This window comes from Peromyscus californicus, unplaced genomic scaffold (genome assembly GCF_007827085.1).
Source record: "Peromyscus californicus insignis strain IS unplaced genomic scaffold, ASM782708v3 Scaffold_7__1_contigs__length_154581171, whole genome shotgun sequence".
NCBI classification, from domain to species: domain Eukaryota; kingdom Metazoa; phylum Chordata; class Mammalia; order Rodentia; family Cricetidae; genus Peromyscus; species Peromyscus californicus.
Genome location: NW_026294595.1, coordinates 84,765,110 through 84,787,558, shown reverse-complemented (window position 1 = coordinate 84,787,558; position 22,449 = coordinate 84,765,110). Strand labels below are relative to the sequence as shown.

Below are 22,449 nucleotides of genomic sequence, written 5' to 3'. Positions count from 1 at the left end.
ATCATTAAAAGCATTGTATCTGCATAATATTCTCTTTGTAAATAGTAAATTGGGAGGGGAGTCTATTTTGACTAACTGTCCCTAGTCAGGTATTTAATAAGAACAGCATCAGCTCTCTTCTTGCTATGCTAGGCCAGGAAAGAAAGTAGACTTGCTTGTGAAGTCGGTCCATCATCTCTATTAAAGAACTGAAAAAGTGTGGGTGTGCATATGTATCTGCCTGTCCACCCTCCTTCCCTCTCTCCCACTCTCTCTCTCTGTATGTGTGTATGTATGTTAAAAGCCATATATATTATCCGTATCAAGTCTTCCCCACTGATGTGGGCCAATTTCTCTTAATGAGTCTCAATTACACACACACACACACACACACACACACACACACACGAGGTGAGGGGGCAGGCAGGCAGGCAGCAGACAGATAGACATGTCATATACTTAATCTAATAGTACTGTTTCTCAGGAGAACCCAGACTATCATAGAACCCTGCAACAATGAATTATCCAGCCCCCAAATGTCAATGCCAAAACTCAAACTCTGAAGTACAAGAATCTTAGCATTTCCATAGTGGGGCCACATGGAAGACCTATCATTTATACAGTTCATAGGCGTTAAGGATATTCAGATTATCAAACAACCATCTCCACTCTACATCCACAGAGCTTTTTATCTTGCAAAAGTGAATGTCTGCACCCATTTAGCAATTACCTCCCTATTCCCCATTCTGGCTAGCCACTGGCAGACACCATTCTGCTTTCTCTGCCTATGAATTTTAATATTATAAGGACTTCATACAAGTGAAACCATAAAATATATATTCTTTTATCACTAGTATATTTCACTGAAACAGTAACTTTGAGTTTCATCCATGCTATAATAAAAGGAAGTATTTCCTTCCTGAGACTGAGTGGCATTTCATTATATACACACCACACTCTGTTTACCCATTCACCTGTCATGATATTTGGGGTGTATCTATCCATTAAGAATAATGCTACCGGATTGTTTGGCTCGGCCTGGGAGGAGGGGACTAGACCTACCTGGACTGAGTCTACCAGGTTGACCTCAGTCTGTGGGGAAGGCTTTGCCCTGGAGGAGATGGGAATGGGGGGGGCGTTGGGGGGAAGGTGAGGGGGACGGGAGGGGGGAGAACAAGGGAATCCGTGACCGATATGTAGAACTGAATTGTATTGCAAAATAAATTAAAATAAATTAAAAAAAAACAAAAAAAACAAAAACAAAAACAAAAACAAAAACAAAAAAAAAAAAAGAATAATGCTACCATGATGAGACTATACAAATATTTCTTAAAGTTCCTGCCTTCAGTTCTTCAATCTGGAGATTCCATTTTACCTTTTTGAGGAACCACTACACTGCTGTCCATTGACGTTACATTCCCTCGAGTTTATTTCTTACTGACAAAACTCGCCCTATCAGAATTTTCTCCCTGTCTACTGTCCTCTGAACCTTCCCTCCTGCACCTGTGCCCTGTCAAAAAGCACAGTAAACAAACCCCTGAAAAACTGCAGGAAATGGTATTTTTATGTCAATAGTTACCTGTTCAGTTTCCTTGATGTACAATCTCTCTAATTCATCTTAAGCAAGGTAGGAGGGACTGGAGAAGCCCAGAGAACGTGAGAAGAAACACACCTGCCTGCCCAGCAGGTGACCCTTCTTCAATAACCCTGCAAGTCACAATGACTCCCTCCATGAAACCTGAGAGAAATAATCCCCACACCACTTGTGTTTTCTATGGGCACCTGTCTGTATTCTTTGAGTATCTTCCTGTGTTGTAGATCTCTTATTAACATGTACTCTTTCAGAAAAGATACTGGTTGTAGAGGGTGCAGTACTACTATGGAACTCTCAAGTTAAGTTAGAGCATTAACAGCCCATTTTGGGAAAGATGCCGCTTTGCATGCTTATGCAGGAGAAAACAATGGGTCCAATATATTCAAAATAAGTTTGAATTCCAGTAAGTTTCTAACATTAGTCCCACAAAGACCCTTAGGCCTATCTTGGGCTTTGACAATAAATGGTGATTTGTCTGGAACTATTTGAAAAGGCAACAAGGTAATATTCCACACACATAGAACTCCATAAAGAAGCTGTCTTCATGGCTGGGGTGTAGCTCAGAAGTGCAGCATCTGCTTAGCATGTAAGAGACACTGAGTTCACTCCTGAGCACCACTGGTGGGGTGAAGGGAGCACGAAACACACCCTCAGGACTAACAGCATCAAGATGACCTGGGAATTTATTAGAAACACAAGCTACTTAGCACAACTGTAGCTTTACTAAAGCAGAAGCTGCAGGGGGAGGGCCCAGTAATCTGTGTTCCATACAGCCCTCCTGGTAATTCTGTGCCCAAGAGACTGCCCAGATATCACAAAGCACATTATATCTATATTATGTGGACTTCACATGCAGGCTTGGCAAAGTGTCCTTTCAGTTATGCTGGTGGAATCTGAACTCTGGGTCTCAAATACACATAGTAAGTGCTCTATCAAGCTATACCTCCAACTCTAACATCCCTTTTGCACACAGAGACACGAAGGTCAGAGCAGTTGCCTCTAAAACAAGAACAAGAGGCTCAGGGTTTTTTGTTTTGTTTTTGTTTTATTTTATGTGTATGTGTGTTTGGACTGCAATGTGTTTGTGTACCACGTGTGTGCCTGCCTGGTGCTCAGGGAGAACACCAGAACAGGGTGTTGAACCCCTGGAACTGAAGTTACAAATAGTTGTTTGTGAGCAGCCAGGTAGGTTCTGGAAATCAAACCTGAGAATCCTCTGGAGTAGCAGCAAGGCTCTTAACCACTGAGCCATCTCTCCATTCCCCCAAGAAGCTAGTTTTAGTATGTGTGTGTAAAAGAAATGCTGGGAATCACCGAGTCAAGTATCCTCAACATGTAGAAGAGGCAAAGAAAGCAACATGATCTGGGCAAAAGTCATACAACATCACCACAAAGCACAAGCCTCAATTTCCATCAAACCAGTACATACAAGCAGCCCATGGCTACCAGTCAACAATCTTCTGAAGCCAGGAGGTGCCGTGATAGGCACTTTCTTTGGGATAGACCAGGTTAGCACTTCTTAAACTTCTCCACTTGTAACCCCATTCACTTGAGGAATTCTTACATGTACACGGGCACACAAATTTGTTGATAATAAACCATAATTCATTTAATATCAGTCCTTTTGGTGTTCATATAGTTTTACCAGTTCTTAAAGACCAGAGCAAATTTGTATCCTAACGAGATAGATGTGCCTGTTTTTCACTTAAGGGATTAAATCTTTGCTGAATATTTGATACTGTAGGACACATAGCACCTTCAACATTTTTTACAGCTGATCAATATTTTAATTTTATAATTATCAATGTTGAGATAAGTATATAGCCCAAAATGGCAGAAGTATATTCAGGACCACCAGAAACTGTTGGAAGCTCTATCCTAATGCTAATACAAAATTCATTTAATTTTTTTTCGATGAAACTCCATTTATCAATGCAAGCAGCGGGAATTTTGTTTGTTTGTTTGTTTGTCTGTTTGTTTGTTTGTTTTTGAGACAGAGGTTCTCTGTGTAACAGCCTTGGCAATCCTGGAACTCACTTTGCAGACCAGCCTGGCCTTGAACTCACAGAGATCCATCTGTCTCTGCCTCCCGAGTGCCGGGATTAAAGGTGTGCGTCACCACACTCATCTCACAAACAGCAGTTTTTAAGATCAAAATTCTGCCTATTACAATACAATTTAAAGATACACTGATCTAATGTTTACACCATGATGAATAGCAACAGGAAAATTTGAAGTCTCTGTTGACAAAATTAACCCATATGTCTCTGTAAGAGCTAACATATCTGTACATACAATAAAGTCACTGCAACTCATACCACACAACAGTGTCACGTCTGAGCCAAGGTGTTTTAGATAGTGTTCTTTGTGCTACCTGGTGAAAAAGCATGGCTATAGTGAAGGTGTGCAAATATCTTGGATACACTGAACATTTGATTTTTGAATTCATGTTCGACTATCACCCACTCAGAAAACTTTTACAGCTGACAAAGTTTTCATGACTCTCACATTCGGTTATATGACACTGTACGGTCACACAGTTTAAGGAGCAGGGCAGTAAGGTATTTCACAGAACAGAGGCACAGATTACCTAAAAGGATTGATCTCCTCAGTAAATAAAAAGTCAGCTTTGAGAGAACAATAGAGTAAGAAGGTTAAGGATACTGGTGAGAAAAAGTAAAGAATCATTTAATCTGACCAGAGAAATAACAAAAGTATAAGGATTCATAGATTGTTTAATAAGGTTGAAAAAAAACATGAATTTAGAATAAACAGAGATGAAAAAGAGAAACAAATAAGTTGAGGTCAGAAGTAGTGAACGGTTACAAGTTTTATACACTCCAAATGTGGCCATGGGGATAAATGGCTGAAGGAGGAGAATTATCTAGGTGAGGTAAATGCTAGAATCTACAATAAGAGACAGGACAGCAAAGACTATGAGATCATGAGTTTGGCTTTAAAGTGAACGGCAGAGAGACTAGGTGTGGACAGTGTGGGTGAGGGAAGACAGTCGTTGGGACCACAGAAGAAGCAGGCACTGGAAGTGTAGATATTATCCCGATGACCTGCAGGCAGAAAGTGGGAGGGGCAAGAACTCCAACGTTTGGCTATTCTTTTAACAGTGCAGTGAGATGAGCAGCCTCCATCCAGGAGCCTACAAGGAAAGCTGTTCTCTAGGCTAAGTCAATGAAGAGGCCGAGGACGCTAGAAAGTGCGTCAGTCTGAGGGAGAGTTTCAGAGGGCACAGCCAAACAAGATTTGGAACAGAGAAGAGGGGGAGTGAACTCAGAGGAGAAGAGACACAGCTCAGCTCCAGGCCATCTTTTTTTTTTTTTTTTTTTTTTTTTTTTTGCAAAGTCTACAGAAAGAAGACATGTTCTCTAGACTTAAATGAACTTCAATGTTTATTCAAATGACAGCCAGGCCCATGAAGCCACACAACCAGGCTACTTATCTTGCCATAAAAATTGACTTTGTTTTGTTTTTAGGCTTTAGGGTTTGGAATGTTTCCCAAGAGCTCGTGTATCTGAACACTGGTCCCAGCTGGTGGTGCTGTTTGGGGAGGTTGAGAATTTTGTAGAAGGGGCAACTACATGGTGGAGGTGGACTGTGAGGGATAGATGGGCCTTTGATGGTTACAGCCCAACCTAGCTGCTTCCACTTTCCAATTGAGGGTTATGCTATGCCACTGCCTCCCGCTCCTACTGACTCAGGCTGAATGGCTCTCTCCACCATGCCTTCCCCACCATGACAGACTGAAATTTCCTGAAACCATGAGCCAAATAAAGCTGCTTCTGTTATATTTTGTCACAATGATGACTAAAGTAAATCCATGGACCACACTGTCTAGTAATATCGTGATATCGACAGAGAGCTTAAGAATCACTGAGGATGTATTCATCTCCAGAAGACACCTGAAGAGTAAGGACAGATTCTGTTTATTTGCTGCCAATAAATACAGAAAGACCTAAGAAAGCTCACAACAGCTTCTCAAATGGCTTTGGAGAAGTGGTCCCAAAAGCAAGGCAGGAATACACATGTCCTTCTCTTAAAGTAGACACAACCAGGCTGGTTTTGTTCCTGGTGGGGCTACTTTTAGAATACCATTGAAAACAAAAAAGAAAGGCTTAGTTTTACTAAAAGGAACCACAACTGTACACAGCCCCCCAAACCTACTGCATGCTCACAATCTGAAAACATATTAAAATGAAGTCATCCCGGACAACGCTCATGCCCTGAGCCCAGTTGCAACTATTACTGTACATTCATTAATACCAAGACACAAGGGAGAGCTCCCCAAGCTCATTTACCACTGAATGCTAAAGCCGGAACTCTGCATTAGTGGTAGGTGGTCTCTGGGATTCATCTGTCCCACCTAAGTAGTCTGTATATCAGAATAGCTTGAAGCTTACTCAAGACTACTCAATCTCCCACTAATTGCTTCCTAACTTTAATAAATTATGAGCTCTCATTAAAAGTAAAACAGGAAAAGGCTGAAGGAGCTACAAACGTACAGAGTAGAAAACAGATTTTTAACACTGAATCCTTACATTAAAAAGATGTTAAATTATGCACATGGGTATCATATACAACATATATGCAATTTTTTACAGAGAACTACAAAACGGCTTGACAAACTCACCCTTCCATGATAAATTCCAGGGCATATTCATAACAAAAGTCAGACAGATTTTGTTTTCAATCACATAGTTCTATAAAAATAAACTGTCATCACAACATCCTTGCGGTAGTAAAAGGCCATATTTGCCCGCAGTTAAATCCAACAGCAGCTGTTCTATGGAAAAAGAGGGCCCAATAATTGGCTTCTTTCACCTCTGTTAATCATGAACAAAAGTGTCATTCAGTTTCAAAATGGACAAAATGCTCCAATGGATGGTCAGCTAGCTGAGCCAATGGGGTGGAATAACAATAACCCTGTAGCATTTTCCTTTTTCCTTTTGTTTGGTCTTTCAAAGCCCTTAATTAAGACCTGCACAAAGCACCCCTCCAGGCTTTTTTCAATGAGGCATTACATGCCTGTTTTCTTGTATTTAAAGAAAAAAAATGGCAGGGATTTTCTGAAACACATTAAACAGAATACACAATTTCCATTTATTTGCAACTGAAATACTGTTAAAATTTTAGAGCTTAAATATTATCATAAGTAACAAAGCAAGTTCTTTTTATTTCAGGGTCTGTCGGGGAGTGGAGGGTGATGGAAGGGTTGGTTAGAAGCAGTGGGAGAGCAGGGTCAGAGGCGAGGGAGGGCGAGTGCCAAGCCTGAAGTATTGTTCAGCCATTTCTCCAGAAATAAAACTGTGAGCAGCCATAATTTAGAAAGATCTAGAGCCGTCTCCTCAACTTTTCAATAATTCAACACACACAAATGGAAAGAAATGGCAAAATATGAGACAGTCTTAAAGCAAACAACTAGATGACTGGAATAAAGCAGATGCAAGCTGGAATCAGATTTTCTTCTTAGAAACTCATTTTTTTTAAAAAAAATTACAGAAAGTATTTTTTAGAATTAAATACTCTCTATAAGAATAGTGTATGATCCTATAATTGATTTCTTTTTCTATCCTAGCCTGAACAAAAATTCGTCTAATTATGGTGGATAAGAATCAGAATGTCTGAGATTTAAAAATACCCATGGCCTAATTAACTTTTCATTATCCAATTTTCTTTTTGCACAGATTTAAAAAGGGCTGTTGTGCTCATTTTTAAATACTCTGAAATATAATCTTTCCGGGTTGTAGGCTGTTCTGCAAATACCTACTCCTGCCCATAATTTGCCACCACCCGCCCCCCAATATCCTGAATGACAGCTTAATGTGACAGCTTTCTTGCCACAATTCACCAAAGGGGAGTGGCAGGTAGAATTCTCAGAGAACAAGCACCTCACAAAGCCATCATTCTGGGGAGTTACTTTCAATCTGTCAATCTAATCCATCAAGTGGAATGTGTTCCACTATTCTCTTGTAAATGTGCTTATTTCAAACAAGGCAGAACCTGGCAGCTGCCCTGCAGAAGACTAAATGACCCAGCTCAAATGTCACCTCGGCTGGGAAGGCTTCCCAGTCCCAGAGTGGAGTGAGTTCCTCGGCCTCCTCTTGTTCCCACAGACCCCAGTCCATGTTCCTGTTCGGCGCTCTCATACCAATTCTTCTTGCCCTTATTCTGTCTTCCCCACGAAACCACATCACCTATGGACACTTGTGAGCCACTGTGACAGGGAAAGGGCACAGGCCCTAGAGTCAGATAGAATGGGTTCAAGCCCTGGTTAGAAACTACAAACCATGACCTTGGATATGCACTACTAACATATTTAGCTAATTAGATGTTTTATAACAGTGCCTCCTTTCAAAGGGGGATAAAGACCTCTCCAATACAGTTGTGACGATCAAGCAAACTAACAAGTATAAAGCTTCGAGTACAATGCAGGGTACATAGGAAGACCCTGGTTCACATTAAAACAGGAAGTTTCATCCTTATTTTCCCTTGTCTACCCTTGAATACAGCAACACACCTGGAAGTCCAACAAGCACATACTTTGTTAATGGTATAAACTTTTGCTCAGCGGGTTAATTCATAAAATCTCATGAATAAAAGACGATCTCTAAACATCAAAGTTCTGCGCCCTTCAATTTCTTCAACATAGATCAGTATATATGTTACATGCAGGAGAAAAATAATGGAAAGCGAAGAGCTGGAGTCAGTAAGCAAGTAAGAGCTAAGGACCCTAAGTAAGACCTGATTCAAGCTTACGGATAATTGTAAACTAAGAACCTAGCCAAATGTTTACTGTAGCGATAGCTAAGATTACATTTTCACTATATGTCACTTGTATATTTCCTCAACAGTGTATCAAATCTTCCAGTAGTTTTGTTTTTGTTTTTGTTTTTTTAAGATAACCAAGGCTCATCCTTTCTCCAAAGAGGAGAAACAATGAACTTTATTTATGTGCAGTGTTAAGGCTCTAACTTAGGGCTTCATGAAAGTTAAACAGGTGCTTTACACACCCAACTGCTAGCGTTAGTTAATGGACTTCAATGGACTTTATCATCTCCCTAATCTTCCCATTGGTATTGCACCACACCTGTGCTCCAGACCTGCATCCTGTGGTCCTGGGATTACAGTCGCTGTTCCCTGTAGTGCTTATAAGAGTCAAAGCCACTGGTACTAAGAAATTAAAGAATTTGGGTCATAAACAAAAAGTAAAACAAAAATCACTGTTCTCTTAATGTGTCTTTCAAAGACCTTACTATTAAATACAGGAACATTTGATTATATGTAGCAATTCCACTAAGCTCTAATTTAATGAAATCGTTACTAAGCTAAAAACCATTATTACATTAGAATAAATCATTTGGAGTTTTGTTAACTAAGAAGAAATCACAGAAACAAATGAACTTCCTGTGCATTTATTCATTGTCCAACTCATTTTAAGATTCAACAGTAACTTCATGAATCTGATTTAAGTATTAAAACCACAAATACATATTTCCATTTGAAAACTCAAGCATCCCATGCTTTTTTCCTGGAGACTAACAAAGTAATAGTAAACCAACCAATGTAGGAAGGCCCTTGGAGGCAGGGTGCTTTCTTTTTGCCTACTCTCTAAACAAGTGGGAGACCAACATAGGACTTTTCTCACTCCAATTCAAATAAAAGGAAAGCTATCACCCATGTGAATGTTTTCTTTCCTCATCTGCCTGTAGATAAACAAGGAAAGGAACTCACCTAGTTGATGATGTCTGACCAGCATAAGTAATTAAGTTGTAACAAGTCAAACTATTTACTATCTTAATCTAAGACAGGGTTCTTAACATGTGGGTTGTGACCCCTTTAGGCTGGAATGACCTTTTCACAGGGGTTGCTTACAACCATCAGAAAACATAGATATTTACATTATGATTTGTAACAGTAGCAAAATTACAGTTATAAAGGAGCAAAGAAAATAATTTTATGGTTGGGTGTTACCACAACATGAGAACTGTACTAAAGGGTCTCAGCACTAGGAAGGCTGAAAACCACTGTTCTAAGAATAAGATGGTTCTGCCATCTTAACCCTGTCCAGATAGTCCTTACAAGCTGTCCAATGATCAATGCTTACTTAAATACAAAAACAAACAAACAAAAACTCATGAAAGCACTGGAATAATCTATTTCAGCAAAATGTCTTATTGATGAGGGGATTACTACTTGCCATACTACTTAGAGAATTCAAGGGCTGGCCAGATGGTTCAGTTGGAAAATGCAACCTGAGTCCCCCAATCCCTGGGACTTGCATGGTAGGAGAACCTACTCCCACAAATCCCTCTGCATTAGTGTAGCCCATATGCAGCAACACCTACATATGCATGTGCATACACCATCAAGCATTCAATAGATATAAGAAATAAATGTAATTCAAATAGATATCTGTAAGCTGGACACGCTGAGCACATCAAAATTACTTTTGAAAAGTCCAATAGTACTCCTGTTATCCTCAGATTCATTTGCATGATTTCAGTTATCCATGGCCAACCAAGATCCAAAATTATTAAATGGACAAGTCTAGAAGTAAACAACTCACCCTTACTTTAAATTATATGGCCACTCTAGTAGTACAATAAATTCTCCTGTTATCCTGCCCCATCCTGGCCAGGACATATAGATCACCCCACTGTCCATAGGATTCACACCATTTTTGGTCACATAATAGATAGGTAATGAGACTGACCATTTTGGCTTCTACTAAAATAATGGCTTCAACTCTCATATACACTCCTCCCCTATCAAGTACTTGGTCTATATAGAAAGCTAAAAGTTTCTGATTTAATATGGATAGGGAGAAACAATCATATGCTATAGTAAGATAGAATCTTCTGTCTGTGAAATTATGACAAACCAAAAAAGAAATTCATTCAACTTTGGCTGTCAACTATCCAACTGCAAAAGTTAAGGCCACAGTGTCTGATAGGGGCATACCTAAAGTAAAAAGGCATTCAATTTGTATCTATTCACACAGGAATGTGTGTGTATATATGTGTGTGTGCGCATGCCCTCCTATATCTTCAGAGGTTCCTGCTGTGCTTCCTCTTCAATCCTTAAGTTGGAGCTCTTTACTGTTGTGGGATAATCTTTTGTTCACTGTACAGATGTGTCTTTGCCTAAGGCGCCTTCTGATTGGTTTAATGAAATGCTGAATAGCAAATAGCTAGGCAGGAGAGGGTAGGCAGGACTTCCGGACAGAGAGAGGAACTGGGAGGTGGAATCTAGGTGCAAGGATTCTGCCAGCAGACTCAGAGCAAGTCAGACATGCCACACTTAGAAAAGGTAAAAGAAGAACATAGATTAATAGAAGCATGTTAATTTGTTCTAAGAGCTAGTTGGGAAAAGCCTAGGCTAAAGGTCAAGCTCTCATAACTAATAAGAAGTCTCCTTGTCGTTATTTGCAGGCTGGTGGTCCCCACGAGAAAGCACAGCTCCACTTTATTATGCACATCTCCTCAAGTACATATTCCTGACATTTCTCAAGTTAGTAAAATGAAGCCAGGTGTGGTGGCGTATGCCTTTAATCCCAGCACTTGGTAGGCAGAGGCAGGCAAATCTCTGTTGAGTTCGAGGCCAGCCTGGTCTACAAAGTGAGATCCAGGACAGTCAAGGCTGTTACAGGGAGAAACCCTGTCTTGAAAAAAAAAAAAAAAAAAAAAGGTTAGCAAAATGAGCTGGTTATCCAAAAACTGATGACTTAAGGTTATACTGTCTTGTATGCATAGAAATTGAAAAGCAGAATCTTGCTGCATAAAACATCTTCAAACACTCCTCAATTAAGTCTGATAAATTCTGTATTCAGCTTTATAATGGAGTAGCTATAACTTAACCAGCAAAACAAGCAATCAGTCTTTTCCTTCTTAACAATATCACAAATGGAAGATTCATTCTTACAAATGTCAGCATCTTCAATATATTATTTTTCTTTATTAAATCAAAAAATTTTAGCTTTTCATTTAAACATAGCACTTTGCATTGTTTTCATTGAGAATGCCTAGTTATCCCCAGCATATCACTATTGGTCCACCCCTACCCTCACCCCATAGAGAATGGAGTGCTTAATATTATTAAAGGAAATGAGCAGAAAAACGATTTTGAAAAACGAAGCAGAAGACTTGTAACTAAAACTATGTTGTAAAAAATAAAACCTAAAAAGTAGTATTTAATAAACCTTACAACCTGTTTCCAGAGACAAATCTACAAGTACATGAAACAAAGTCTTAGGTAGCATGAATACCTTTTTTTTTTTTTTTAAAGAATGAATACTTTCAATTGTTCCTGGTAGAATACTCTCCTCCTGGCAGAAAATGCATGTTCAATCCACAAACTTCAACTTTGAGAATCAAACAGAATTGGAGTTAAGGTCATTGCCATAAAAAATTATTTTCAGAAAACAAATGATCTCTCCTCTATTCCTTGCTTTCAGGCCATAAATATAACAACTATATTTTAGAACTAAGCAAAATGAAAACCACCTCTTTGCTAACCCTAAATATAACTCTAAATATAAACCTCTTTGCTGTTCATAAAATAACATCCAATGGGATAACATGTAATGATCTTGTCTCTACCATATAACTAGGATTTCATGTTATGGCCTTACAAAAATAGTTCTTACAAATACTAAAAGTTTTGGAAGTCTAAAAGCTATTTTAAGAATCTAGTTTTATTTCCAGAGTTGGCACAATTCCTCACTTAAAATTAGGAAATAACAAATTTTAAAATTGAGACCTTAGGGAACTGTTTAGTGCTATTTAGCCATGAAAAGCACCTTAAGACAAATGTCTGACACTGCTACGCCAAGGAACACCCATCCACCAGCCATCACTTAAGAACCAAGGCTTCAGTCACTATGTCAAGGTATAAATTATGATAAAGACAGCTCTGGACACGGCTGGGCTTGGAACTGCTTACTGAGCAGCCACGTTCTTCCAAACAAACTAAACATTTAAGAGGCTAAAGGGCAGTGGAGGCAATTATTGCAGGAAATTTCTAACTAAGCCAGAAAGGAATAATTAAGTCTTTGCATGTTAAATCACATCACTGGGGTTAGCAATGAAGTAATCAAGTGTAAATGGTGACAAAGCCCATCCGTAGGACTCGTGAAAGGGAACTAAGGTTGTGGGTAATCTGGACTATTGTTGCTTAAATACCACAAAAATTAGTCCTTAAAACTTCATTCATTCATCCTATCTTTTTACAAATGTGTGCACCTTTTGTGGGAGGCAAAAAAAAAAAAAAAAATGGTTAATCTAGCAATTAAGGCAAATATACTGAGTCATCAGAAGCAAAACTGCTACTAATTTACAGGCAGAGAGACCCAACACCAGGCCCCACACTTCCTAGACTGGGTGCTCAGTAATGAAACACTGCCATTACTAGGAAGTGCATGGGTGCTCCACACAAAAACATGATTGCAACCATTTAAACTGACAACTTAATGGACTTAAAGTATTGTACTTCCTGTTTCAGGACACATTAATGTGTGTGCACCTGCACACACACACACACACACACACACACACACACACACACACACACACACACGACACAGAAACAGACAGAGTCACAGAGAGACACAGAAAGGCAGGAAGTTGGGGAGAAAGAGAGAAGCCACTTACACAGCAGCTGCTCAGTAACAAATAAACTTCAGTGATGCTCTCAGGGAGCAAAGTAATGTTGACCCTGAAGCCAAAGGTGCACACAGAGCCTTTGGCTCCACAGCTATACGTTTATCGCCTCACTTCAGAGTCTGTTTCCTAATCTCACTTAAAAGGTAAAATCAAGACTAAGAGTACAGGACTCTAAACTAATGCGGTTACCATTCTTGTTTGAAATACTTTGTCACTGGAAGCTACAAAAATGCTCCACTGAGTCCCAATAAACCTTTAACCTTGATCTTGCTAATGAGAATTTTATATATCCACAGTACAGCAGCTAGACGGAGAAGTTTACTCTGGTATAATATATTTAGTAAGCTAGGGGCCTAACAAAGCCTGACAAGTTATATGCCGTATTTTTTTTCTTTTGGCAGTACTGGGGATCCAAATGGGCCTCCATCACACATGCTAAGCAGGTGTTCTACCACTGAACTATAACCCCAAGCCTTAAAAGAATTTTTTTGCTGTTTCATTTGTTTTGTTTTTTAAGATAGGGTTTCTCTGTATAGCCCTGGCTATCCTGGAACTCACAATACAGACGAGGCTGGCCTCAAACTCAGAGAGAGTTGCCTGCTTCTGCCTCCAGGGTGCTGGGATTAAAGGCGTGTGCCACCACCGTCCACCTTAAATTATTGCTTTTTATATTGAGACATGGTCTAAGTTGCTCAGGCTGACCTTGAACTCACAATGTTGCACAGCAGGCCTCAACAGTGTTAGCCTCCTGGGTAGGCAGGATAATGGGCCTGCACCACAGCAAAGCTAGAGGCACTCATTTCTTAAATCACATGTACACTACTCACAATACTGCAATTCTAAGGAATTGTCCCTCATCACAAGGGAATACTCCCACCCCTAACCAACCACACCATCTCTTCCCTCACTGTAGCTGCCATGGATTTGCTCTCCATCACTATCATTTTATCATATCTACAACCCTATGACATCTAACCCCTACTCTTGAGCTCGGCCTATGTGCTTGCGTGGATCAGTTCCTTTACTCCTGTCTGATGCTGTTCCGCTAGTTCATCCTGCTACACTGATTCTTATTCCTTACGTATTTAAATCAAATTGTCACTATAGCATGGAGAATAATTTTTTTTTTTCTTAAAGCCGAAAAGGGAGAATTGTTCAATGTAACCACATTGGAGGAGGAACACACAGGTCCCATGACCCCACAAAACCAACTCTGGTGTCATAACATGAGGTTGTGATTTCCACAGAGGGCACAGCTAAGCAGTTCCAGTCAAGGGGAGGTCCCACCACTCCCCTCAGGTCCTTTCCAGCTGGTCTGACAAGTTGTCAGAAGAATGTCCAATCACTTCCTGGGAGAGAAGGTCCCCTCCGGCTGGTACACAGACTCAGCCTTTTTCTTCTCTCAGCAGATTCCTAGACAGAAACTTTATAATACTGTTTTGCCAGTGCTTAAAATGGATTCATATTTCCAAAGATGTTAACTGCTCATCATCTTGCAAGTCCTTTGCCTAACCTAAATAGCAACTTCCTTCATGCTGTTTATTTTTGACAGTATTTAATATTATCAGACCTTATAAGAGCTGCTGTGTTTAATTACTTTTGTCCAATTAACTACTTCCTTCCTTACCCAGTAGATAAGTGTCATGAATCTGGTGGGGATGCCATCAGGCATTATTTAATTCTGTGTCCCCAACACCAAATAGGACAGACATATCATAAATGTGTTGAAGAAATTACCTTTTTAAGTAACTAACTTGTTATCTGAGGAACGCTTCTTCTAAGCTGGAGACTAGTGATGCCATTATATAGATACTGTTAGTGCTCAAAACTCAGTTATCGTCTTATTCCCCATCACAGTTAAATCATCTGCTGCCTATGAGTCCAAAAGAACCAGGCCCATAAAGGCTGGAAAGACAAGCGGGAAGCATTTACCATCTGGCAGCACAAGCCGTATCAACACGACTGGCAAAGTCTTACTGGATGCTTGAGCTTTACCGGGGCGAAAGAGGACACCTTTTCTGACGCTGTTCTTTCTGCTTCTGCTCTTGACTTACTCTGGCAGTTGGGAATGGTTCTGGGAAAGCGGCAGAAAATCATTTCTCCCCCCTGACAAGGGAATTGGAGCCAGATCAACTTCATCTCCACCCCCCCACCCCGGGTTTCTCTCCTTCTCCTCCCTCCATACTCCCTTTTTGTTTATTTTCTCGGAGATAGTATCTTACCACACATATATAGTCCAACCAGCCTTGAACTCACATCTTTCGGCCTCCACTTCCCAAGGGCTTGGATTTATAAATCCACCAGCCCCAGCTTCCAGCTCAGACCTAGTTCTTTAGAAGTACACCGAGAAGGAAGGAAAGTTCAGCAAAGTACCAACAAAAATGTGGCATTATAATTTATTTAATCGAACGTTTTAGTAAAGAAAAAAAATACCAAGTCTACAAACACGTAGATGTGAACATATGTCCTCGGGGCAGTGGAGGTGACTTTTTTTTTTCCTATAGAATGTCTCCAGTGTTTTTTTTTTTTTGGGGGGGGGGGGTGAGGGGAGCTTATAACAGTGAAGCTTTACATTCGCTGCACTACATGATCCTTCACATCCCTTCATAATCCACTTTCTAAGTGGCTCAGGACATTTCAAGCAGTGGACCAAACAAAATCCTCTCCAGAAGTAATTCCTGGCCTATGAAATGAATACTTCCAACTATCTAAGACGCAGAAGGCAACTGACTGACTACAGGAAAGCATAGAAGGACAGTGTTGTAAAACTCACTCAACTAAGTAACTCTGGCTTTTTTCTTTCTTTCTTTCTTTTCTTTTCTTTGAGGGAAAGATGGAGTGTCTGTAGCCATGCTGGCTTTAGTATCCGGGTGATCTCCAGAGTCACCTACCAAGTGCTGGGATTGCAGGCATGAACCACCATGCCTGGCTGTACTCAGATCTAGAAAGCCAAATCCAACACCTCCTCTGCAAAACATCCCTCCTTAACTGCGGCAACTGCCCTCACATCAACACACTCTGCTAGGTTTCTCCTTCTCTGCAATGGTCAAGAGAAGAGCACATACAAGAGAATGTGACTGGAGGATGACAGACGTCACACGTGAAGCAAAGCACTCAACGCCTGGCACCTGGGAACATTCTTCATAAGCAAGTAAATAACAAGACAGTGAGGATGTCTCTGAAAGGCCAGAGAGACTACAAAGTTCCTCATGGCAATGCCATCTAAGTGAAATGAAAAAGGGAAACACTTCAGGAGGAAAAAAAAAAAGAATCAGCAAGCAAATGGCTCTCCAGGATGGCGCTGGCAATCACCAGAACGCTGAAATTATGGCCACAGACTCAATCCTGAATAGCCCTGCTATTAGAGGAAAAAGTGTGCATAGGACCAAATGGGGACTCATGAAGTCTGTAAAATATTAACAGCTTAATAAACATCAGCTCACACTATCAACAAACACAGTGTTCAAGTCAACTAAAGAGTACCAACTAAATTAATACCAAGTTGAGTAAATGAAATGCCTTGGGGGAAAAAAAACGGCTCATGGGTGATTCACTTTTATGCTGACTTCCCTATAAAAACATCTTCCACGGGAGAGGCAGGAAATTCCAGTGAGTGAAAAGGGGCAGCTATATGGAAACCATCACACCACACACTTGGTTTTCTAATCTTCCTCAAGGCTTTGCTTTAAAGGAGCACACTGAGAGACTTGCTCCTTGAGAAACAGGAAAGCGAGTCTGCTAGCAGATCTGATCCTCCTATACCATCTACACACGGGCAAGAGAGAAAGCCAGTCACAGCGTGCGACTGACATGTGTCCCTGACACTCACTACTGAGGGAGGTGGAGTGTTCTGCTGATGTTCACATCAGAATTCTTCTTTCTTTCAGGTTTTGTTTCTTTTATGAGCATACACTCCTGTACAAAGTAACAGATTTCATTATGACATTTTCATACCCATCTATAGTGTACCTCGATTGTATTCACCTCTTCCCTCTGACGTAACGTCTTTTAAATGCAGATCAATGAAAAGCAGGAGTTACAGTGGGGGGGGGGTGTTGAGGGAGACTGATACATTCTCCTCCCCCACAAAAAAAAATCCACTGAAAATAAAAAACTTCATGTTACACACAGAGTACATAGATTTTAACATTAGGTCAGTCTTCCACAAATGTAGATATGTGGACATACACATGCTTTAGAGTATGCTCTATTTTCAGTCCTGAGTTTTTCTTTTACTGTAATAATCTAAAACTTCCCACCAGTTTTTTTCACCTTTCTTTGTGTGTGTGTGTGTGTGTGTGTGTGTGTGTGTGTGTGTGTGTGTGTGTGCGCGCGCGCGCTTGTGTGGCTCATATGTGGACACCAGGGACAACTTGCAGGAAGGAACGGGTACTCTCCTTCCACATGTGGGTTCCACGGGTGGAACTCAGGCTCTATGTAAGGTCTAGTGGCAAGTGCCTTTACTCAGGCGCCCTCTCACTAGCCCTGATCTTTTACCCCACTCTTTTATGATAAACTGTCAAACACTCAAACAAACACAGATGACAAACTGAAGCACAAGTACCTGACAAACCAGCACCCACCAAGTGTGGGTGTTGGAGAAAGTTACCCAATCCTTGAAATCTCACTTTGCTTAGCTATAAAATGGGAACCCTGAAATGGACCTAAATACTTATTACAGAAATTATAGCACACATAACATGTCTAACACAAAAGGCAGATCCAGAAATTCCTTACCAAATTTCCATTTTTAAAAAGAAAATCATGCTTTTCAAACACAGATACCCGAACAATCCAAAGACTTCACTTTTGGTAAAATGTTTTACAATAGGTCATGTCTGCAGATGTTTTCAGGGTATCAGGGTAAATGCCATGGATCAAAAGGATGTTGTAAAATGTTCTTTGACAAGTATAAACTTCTAAATAAAATCAATTTTTAACAGGTTTGACTAATGTTGGATACTAAACTAACTAGGCTTAAGAAGAAACCTTGCCATAGTTTTAAGACATTCAAATCCAGACTACCATGTTCTTAAAAATGTATATTTACCTCATGACTTGAGATCTATGCACCGCTGTGGGTGGTGGCTGGTCATGCCTGTAATCCCTGTACTCAGAAGGTAGAGGTTGGGGGAGTTTTACAAATTCAAGGCCAGTCTAGGCTACATAATGAGTTCCAGGCCAATCAGAGCTATATATCAAGACTCTATCTCAAAACATGTGTCCTAAATACACCAAACTGAGCAGTAAAAATGCAGGTCAATTTTAACAGAGGGTTGAGTTTTTTCCTCATTATGAATTCATAATTATACACTAAACAGGGAAATTGAGTAGACTCATTTGTGAAGAGCAGAAAACAAAGTTTTTAAAAATTTAGTCCTCAGGGGCTAGAGAGATGGCTGAGCAGTTCAGAGCACTTGCTGCTCTTGCAGAGGACTTGGGTTCTCTTACCAGCACCTCCCTGGTGACTCACCACCAACTGTAATAATAGTGCCAGAAGATCCAACACCCTCTTCTGACCTCCCCAGGTACCAGGCAGGCAGGCAGGCACATGGTGCACACAGATACATTCAGGCAAAACACTCATACACATAAAAGAAGTATTTTAATTTAAATTTAGCCCTCCAAGTTCAACAAATTTAGAGAATAGTTTATCAAGAACTATAAAGGAGTCAGGTGGTGGGGCATGCCTTTAATCCCAGGAGGCAGAGACAGTTGGATCTCTGTGAGTTCGAGGCCAGCCTGGTCTACAAAGTGAGTTCCAGGACAATCAAGGCTGTTACACACACACACACACACACACACACACACACACACACACACACACACACACACACAAAGAATTACCAAGTGGTAGGGCTGCACTACGGCTCAGTAGTAGAGCCCATTGCTGAGCATGTACAAAGCCTTGGGTTAAGAACTACAAAATAGATGACTCTTACATAAAAAAAAGTGTGAAAGACAATTTCTATGAACTAAATTGTTACACAGCTTATGCTCAGCTATGACACTAAGAGCCATCAGAAATAACTTTTAGATGAGATGTATATATAAATGTAAATATTTGGTTTTATGTGGGATTAAACAATAAACAGGAGATCACACCCATAAGATAAATCGTGACCATGTGTCAAAGCCAGTCCACAGGTATGACAAACAATGAAACTAGAAATTCAGGCTGGGGTATCTTAGGGATTGGAAAAGAGCTGATGATATGGGCATCATTATTTCCTGCACCAAAGTTATGAATCATCTCATTGCTGGATATCTTGGGCTTTCTTTCATTATTTATTTATTTGTCATTCTATTACTGAGTGCCATTTCAAGCAGAGTGGTACTAAGGGCAGGATCCTAACACAAAATAAAGCCTACTAAAGCCAGAAATTAGAGTGCTCTCTCTTTTCCACTTTCTTGCTTAGCTCCTGGTAAATCAAGGAGCCTCTCTCTATCCTGTAGCTCCAGACAGCACAAAGCAAAGCCCTTAAGGCTAGCAGAAGGCTGGTACTGTGAAGAAGAAAACACTTAGTGGCCAAGTGTTTGGCTAGCACAAGGCTGATCAATTGATCTCTTTCTTTGGACTGACAAGAAGACAAACATACACACAGATAGCCCTCCAAGCATGTTCTACAGGGAATTAAGCATCCGAATTCCCTTTACACATCACATAACAAATGCCCTGTGTGTATGCACGTGAACATTTCACTCCCTTTAGTGAAACGTATGATTAAGTGGGCATCCGTGAACGCAGATAATACAACGACACTCAAATCGATATTAGAAACTGACTCGACCAGAACGTGGAATTTTCTTTTCATAAAAAGTATCTAGGTTTTGCAAGCATGGCTTGTTTACTTGTAGCAGAGCCCATTATTAGTGCAAAACGTACCAACCTATCATGAAGAAGGAAGCGTTCTGCTGCATGCCCTCACAGGCCCAGACTATTTGTAAAGGGCAGGAATGAAATATTCCATATGTTTTCTTTGTCAGTGACAAGGCTATTGAAAGCCATACTAGTCTCCCTGCTGAGGGACTGGATCAGGCTATTCATGTGTAACCAGGCAAATGTCAAGATGGCAATAGCAAAAACATCTCAAACTTTTTTTTTTTTTTTTTTTTTTTTTTTTTTTTTAAGAAAGCAACCCAGGGTAGAAAATGCAAACTGGACTTGAACCACTCAAACAATCTAAACGGGCCGTGGGCACTGCGGCCACCGACAGCTGCTGTTCTGGCTTATGAATCATTTCAAAGCAGGGCTTAATCAAAAAGCCAAAAGTTCTTAAATTTTCTGAAGAAAATAAAATAAAAAGCAAATAAGAATGCCAGGGACAAGGATACAATTTAGCAGCCAAGCATTTGGTGATCACATACAGAGACCTTAGTTTAAATCCCAGCGCCAAAAATGAGTGAGAAAACTATACAGCATTTTAGAAATGACATCCTTAGAAAGAATGTTATTTCTAAAATTACTTCATAAGTGTATCTTTATCTACAAAGCATGAAGATTATATCTGCATATGTGTGTATGCATACACACACATACACACACACACACACACACACACACACACACAGAGTAACCAATAAAAATACCTTTTCAAAATACTTCCAAGAAAAATTTCTAGCAATGTGAATATTTCTAGAAACACGGTTGATGTGAAGGAATAAGAATGTAGCTAAAAATTTAATTCTGAGTTACTCTTCGCCATCTCAAACATGAAGTGACCAAATGGGTCTGAGAGACTATAGTTAAGAGAATTCCCCAAAAGGTGAGTTTGCTCAGTGAAAATTCTTGGTGTTGTAAAGTTTGGCTATATTGAGCAAGGTCCATGCTGTTTTTAGAAAGACACTTTCTCTATTGAGACAGCACCCTGCCATTTGACCAACTGTGTCAGGAAAGCAGCATCAAGCCCCAGGGATTAAGGTTAAAAAAAAATCTTATTTCCTCTGGGCTCCCTCCTCCAAAGAGACACCATCTCACCAACATCACAGACCTTCTGGTTAGAAGGTTAGCAGCCTTACCTATGAGACAGCAGTACCATTAAAAAACACATGCACTGATGTTTCTTTACTGAGATATTGTTAGAAACATGTGGTAGTTAAGCAGACTTTTCCATCAGCCCAGTGGCTCACCTATGAAATCTAGAACAAGCTTTCAATCTAATACACACTCAAAGAAACAAAGAAAGAGAGTACAGATTTTTAAATCACAAACTGACGGCACACATATGCAGCCACCTATTAACTCCCCAAAGAAATGACAATACGTGGGATCCTCACTCTGTGTCAGAGACACCATGCATGCTACAGAGAGGTCCTCAGTACAGCCTGAAAGGGAAGCAACCTCCCTCTTTTTCCAGATGGGAAGTCTGATGCCCAAAGTGATGAACTGACTTGCTTGACCTCTCGATCCCTTTATAAATTAAAACCCAAAAATCATTTCTGAAAGTCTGTTCATGCAAGCACACCAGCAAAGAAGACTGGAACCCTACAGTGACATAAAAAGACAGATGACAGGACCATGGACTCAAAACGACCTTGGAGAACTTAAAACCAACAAGGAAGATTTCCTTTTTAAGAAAATACTGGAGCCAGATATGGTGGCACACGCCTTTGGTCCAAGCACTTGAAAAACAGAGACAGACAGACCTCTGTGGGGTCAAGGTCAGCCTGATGTACACAGTGATTTCCAGGCCAGCCAGGGCTAGTTAGATGAGAGCCTGTCAGTCTCAGAAAGACAAAGAAAAGAGGAAAGAGCAATATTGGAGATTGAGGAGACAATTCCATGGATAAAGCGTTTGAACTGCACACATGACATGCAAGGCACAGACAGGGGAACCCCCAGAAGCTCACAGGCCAGGTAGCCCAGTATACAGAGCAGAAAACAAGAACTTCTATTTCAAATTAGGTTGAGGCAAGAATGAACACCTAGGGTTGTTTCCACCCCCACATACATGCTGTGGCACATCTGTGTCTTCATATATGCACGTACATATACAAACACACACACACACACACACACACAATTTAAATTAGGGGGAAATTTATCAAAATAGGTGAGCAGAAGTATCCCAGAAAAGATGAAAACTGGGTTTATGCTAGGACACTAACTGTCAGTTAATGCCAAATGTATCCTATTAAAACCATGGTACCAAAATATGTTAAATATACTGAATTCATTTAATATTTGCTTCTTATGAATGTAAC

At 40.3% G+C, this 22,449-nt stretch overlaps 1 protein-coding gene across 2 annotated transcripts in view; it reads right to left on the bottom strand.

Moving 5' to 3' along the window:
* Positions 1-22,449, bottom strand: part of Lgr4 (leucine rich repeat containing G protein-coupled receptor 4) — a 100,331-nt gene that overhangs the window by 69,730 nt on the left and 8,152 nt on the right. The window contains exon 1 of one of the 2 annotated variants that reach the window (XM_052726123.1): positions 6,216-6,350. The exons of the other annotated variant lie outside the window; for it this stretch is intronic. Coding sequence (XP_052582083.1) covers positions 6,216-6,223 — 8 coding nt within the window. The 5' untranslated portion in view covers positions 6,224-6,350. Of the gene's footprint in view, positions 1-6,215; positions 6,351-22,449 lie in introns of those variants that run through there. 2 annotated transcript variants of the gene reach the window in all.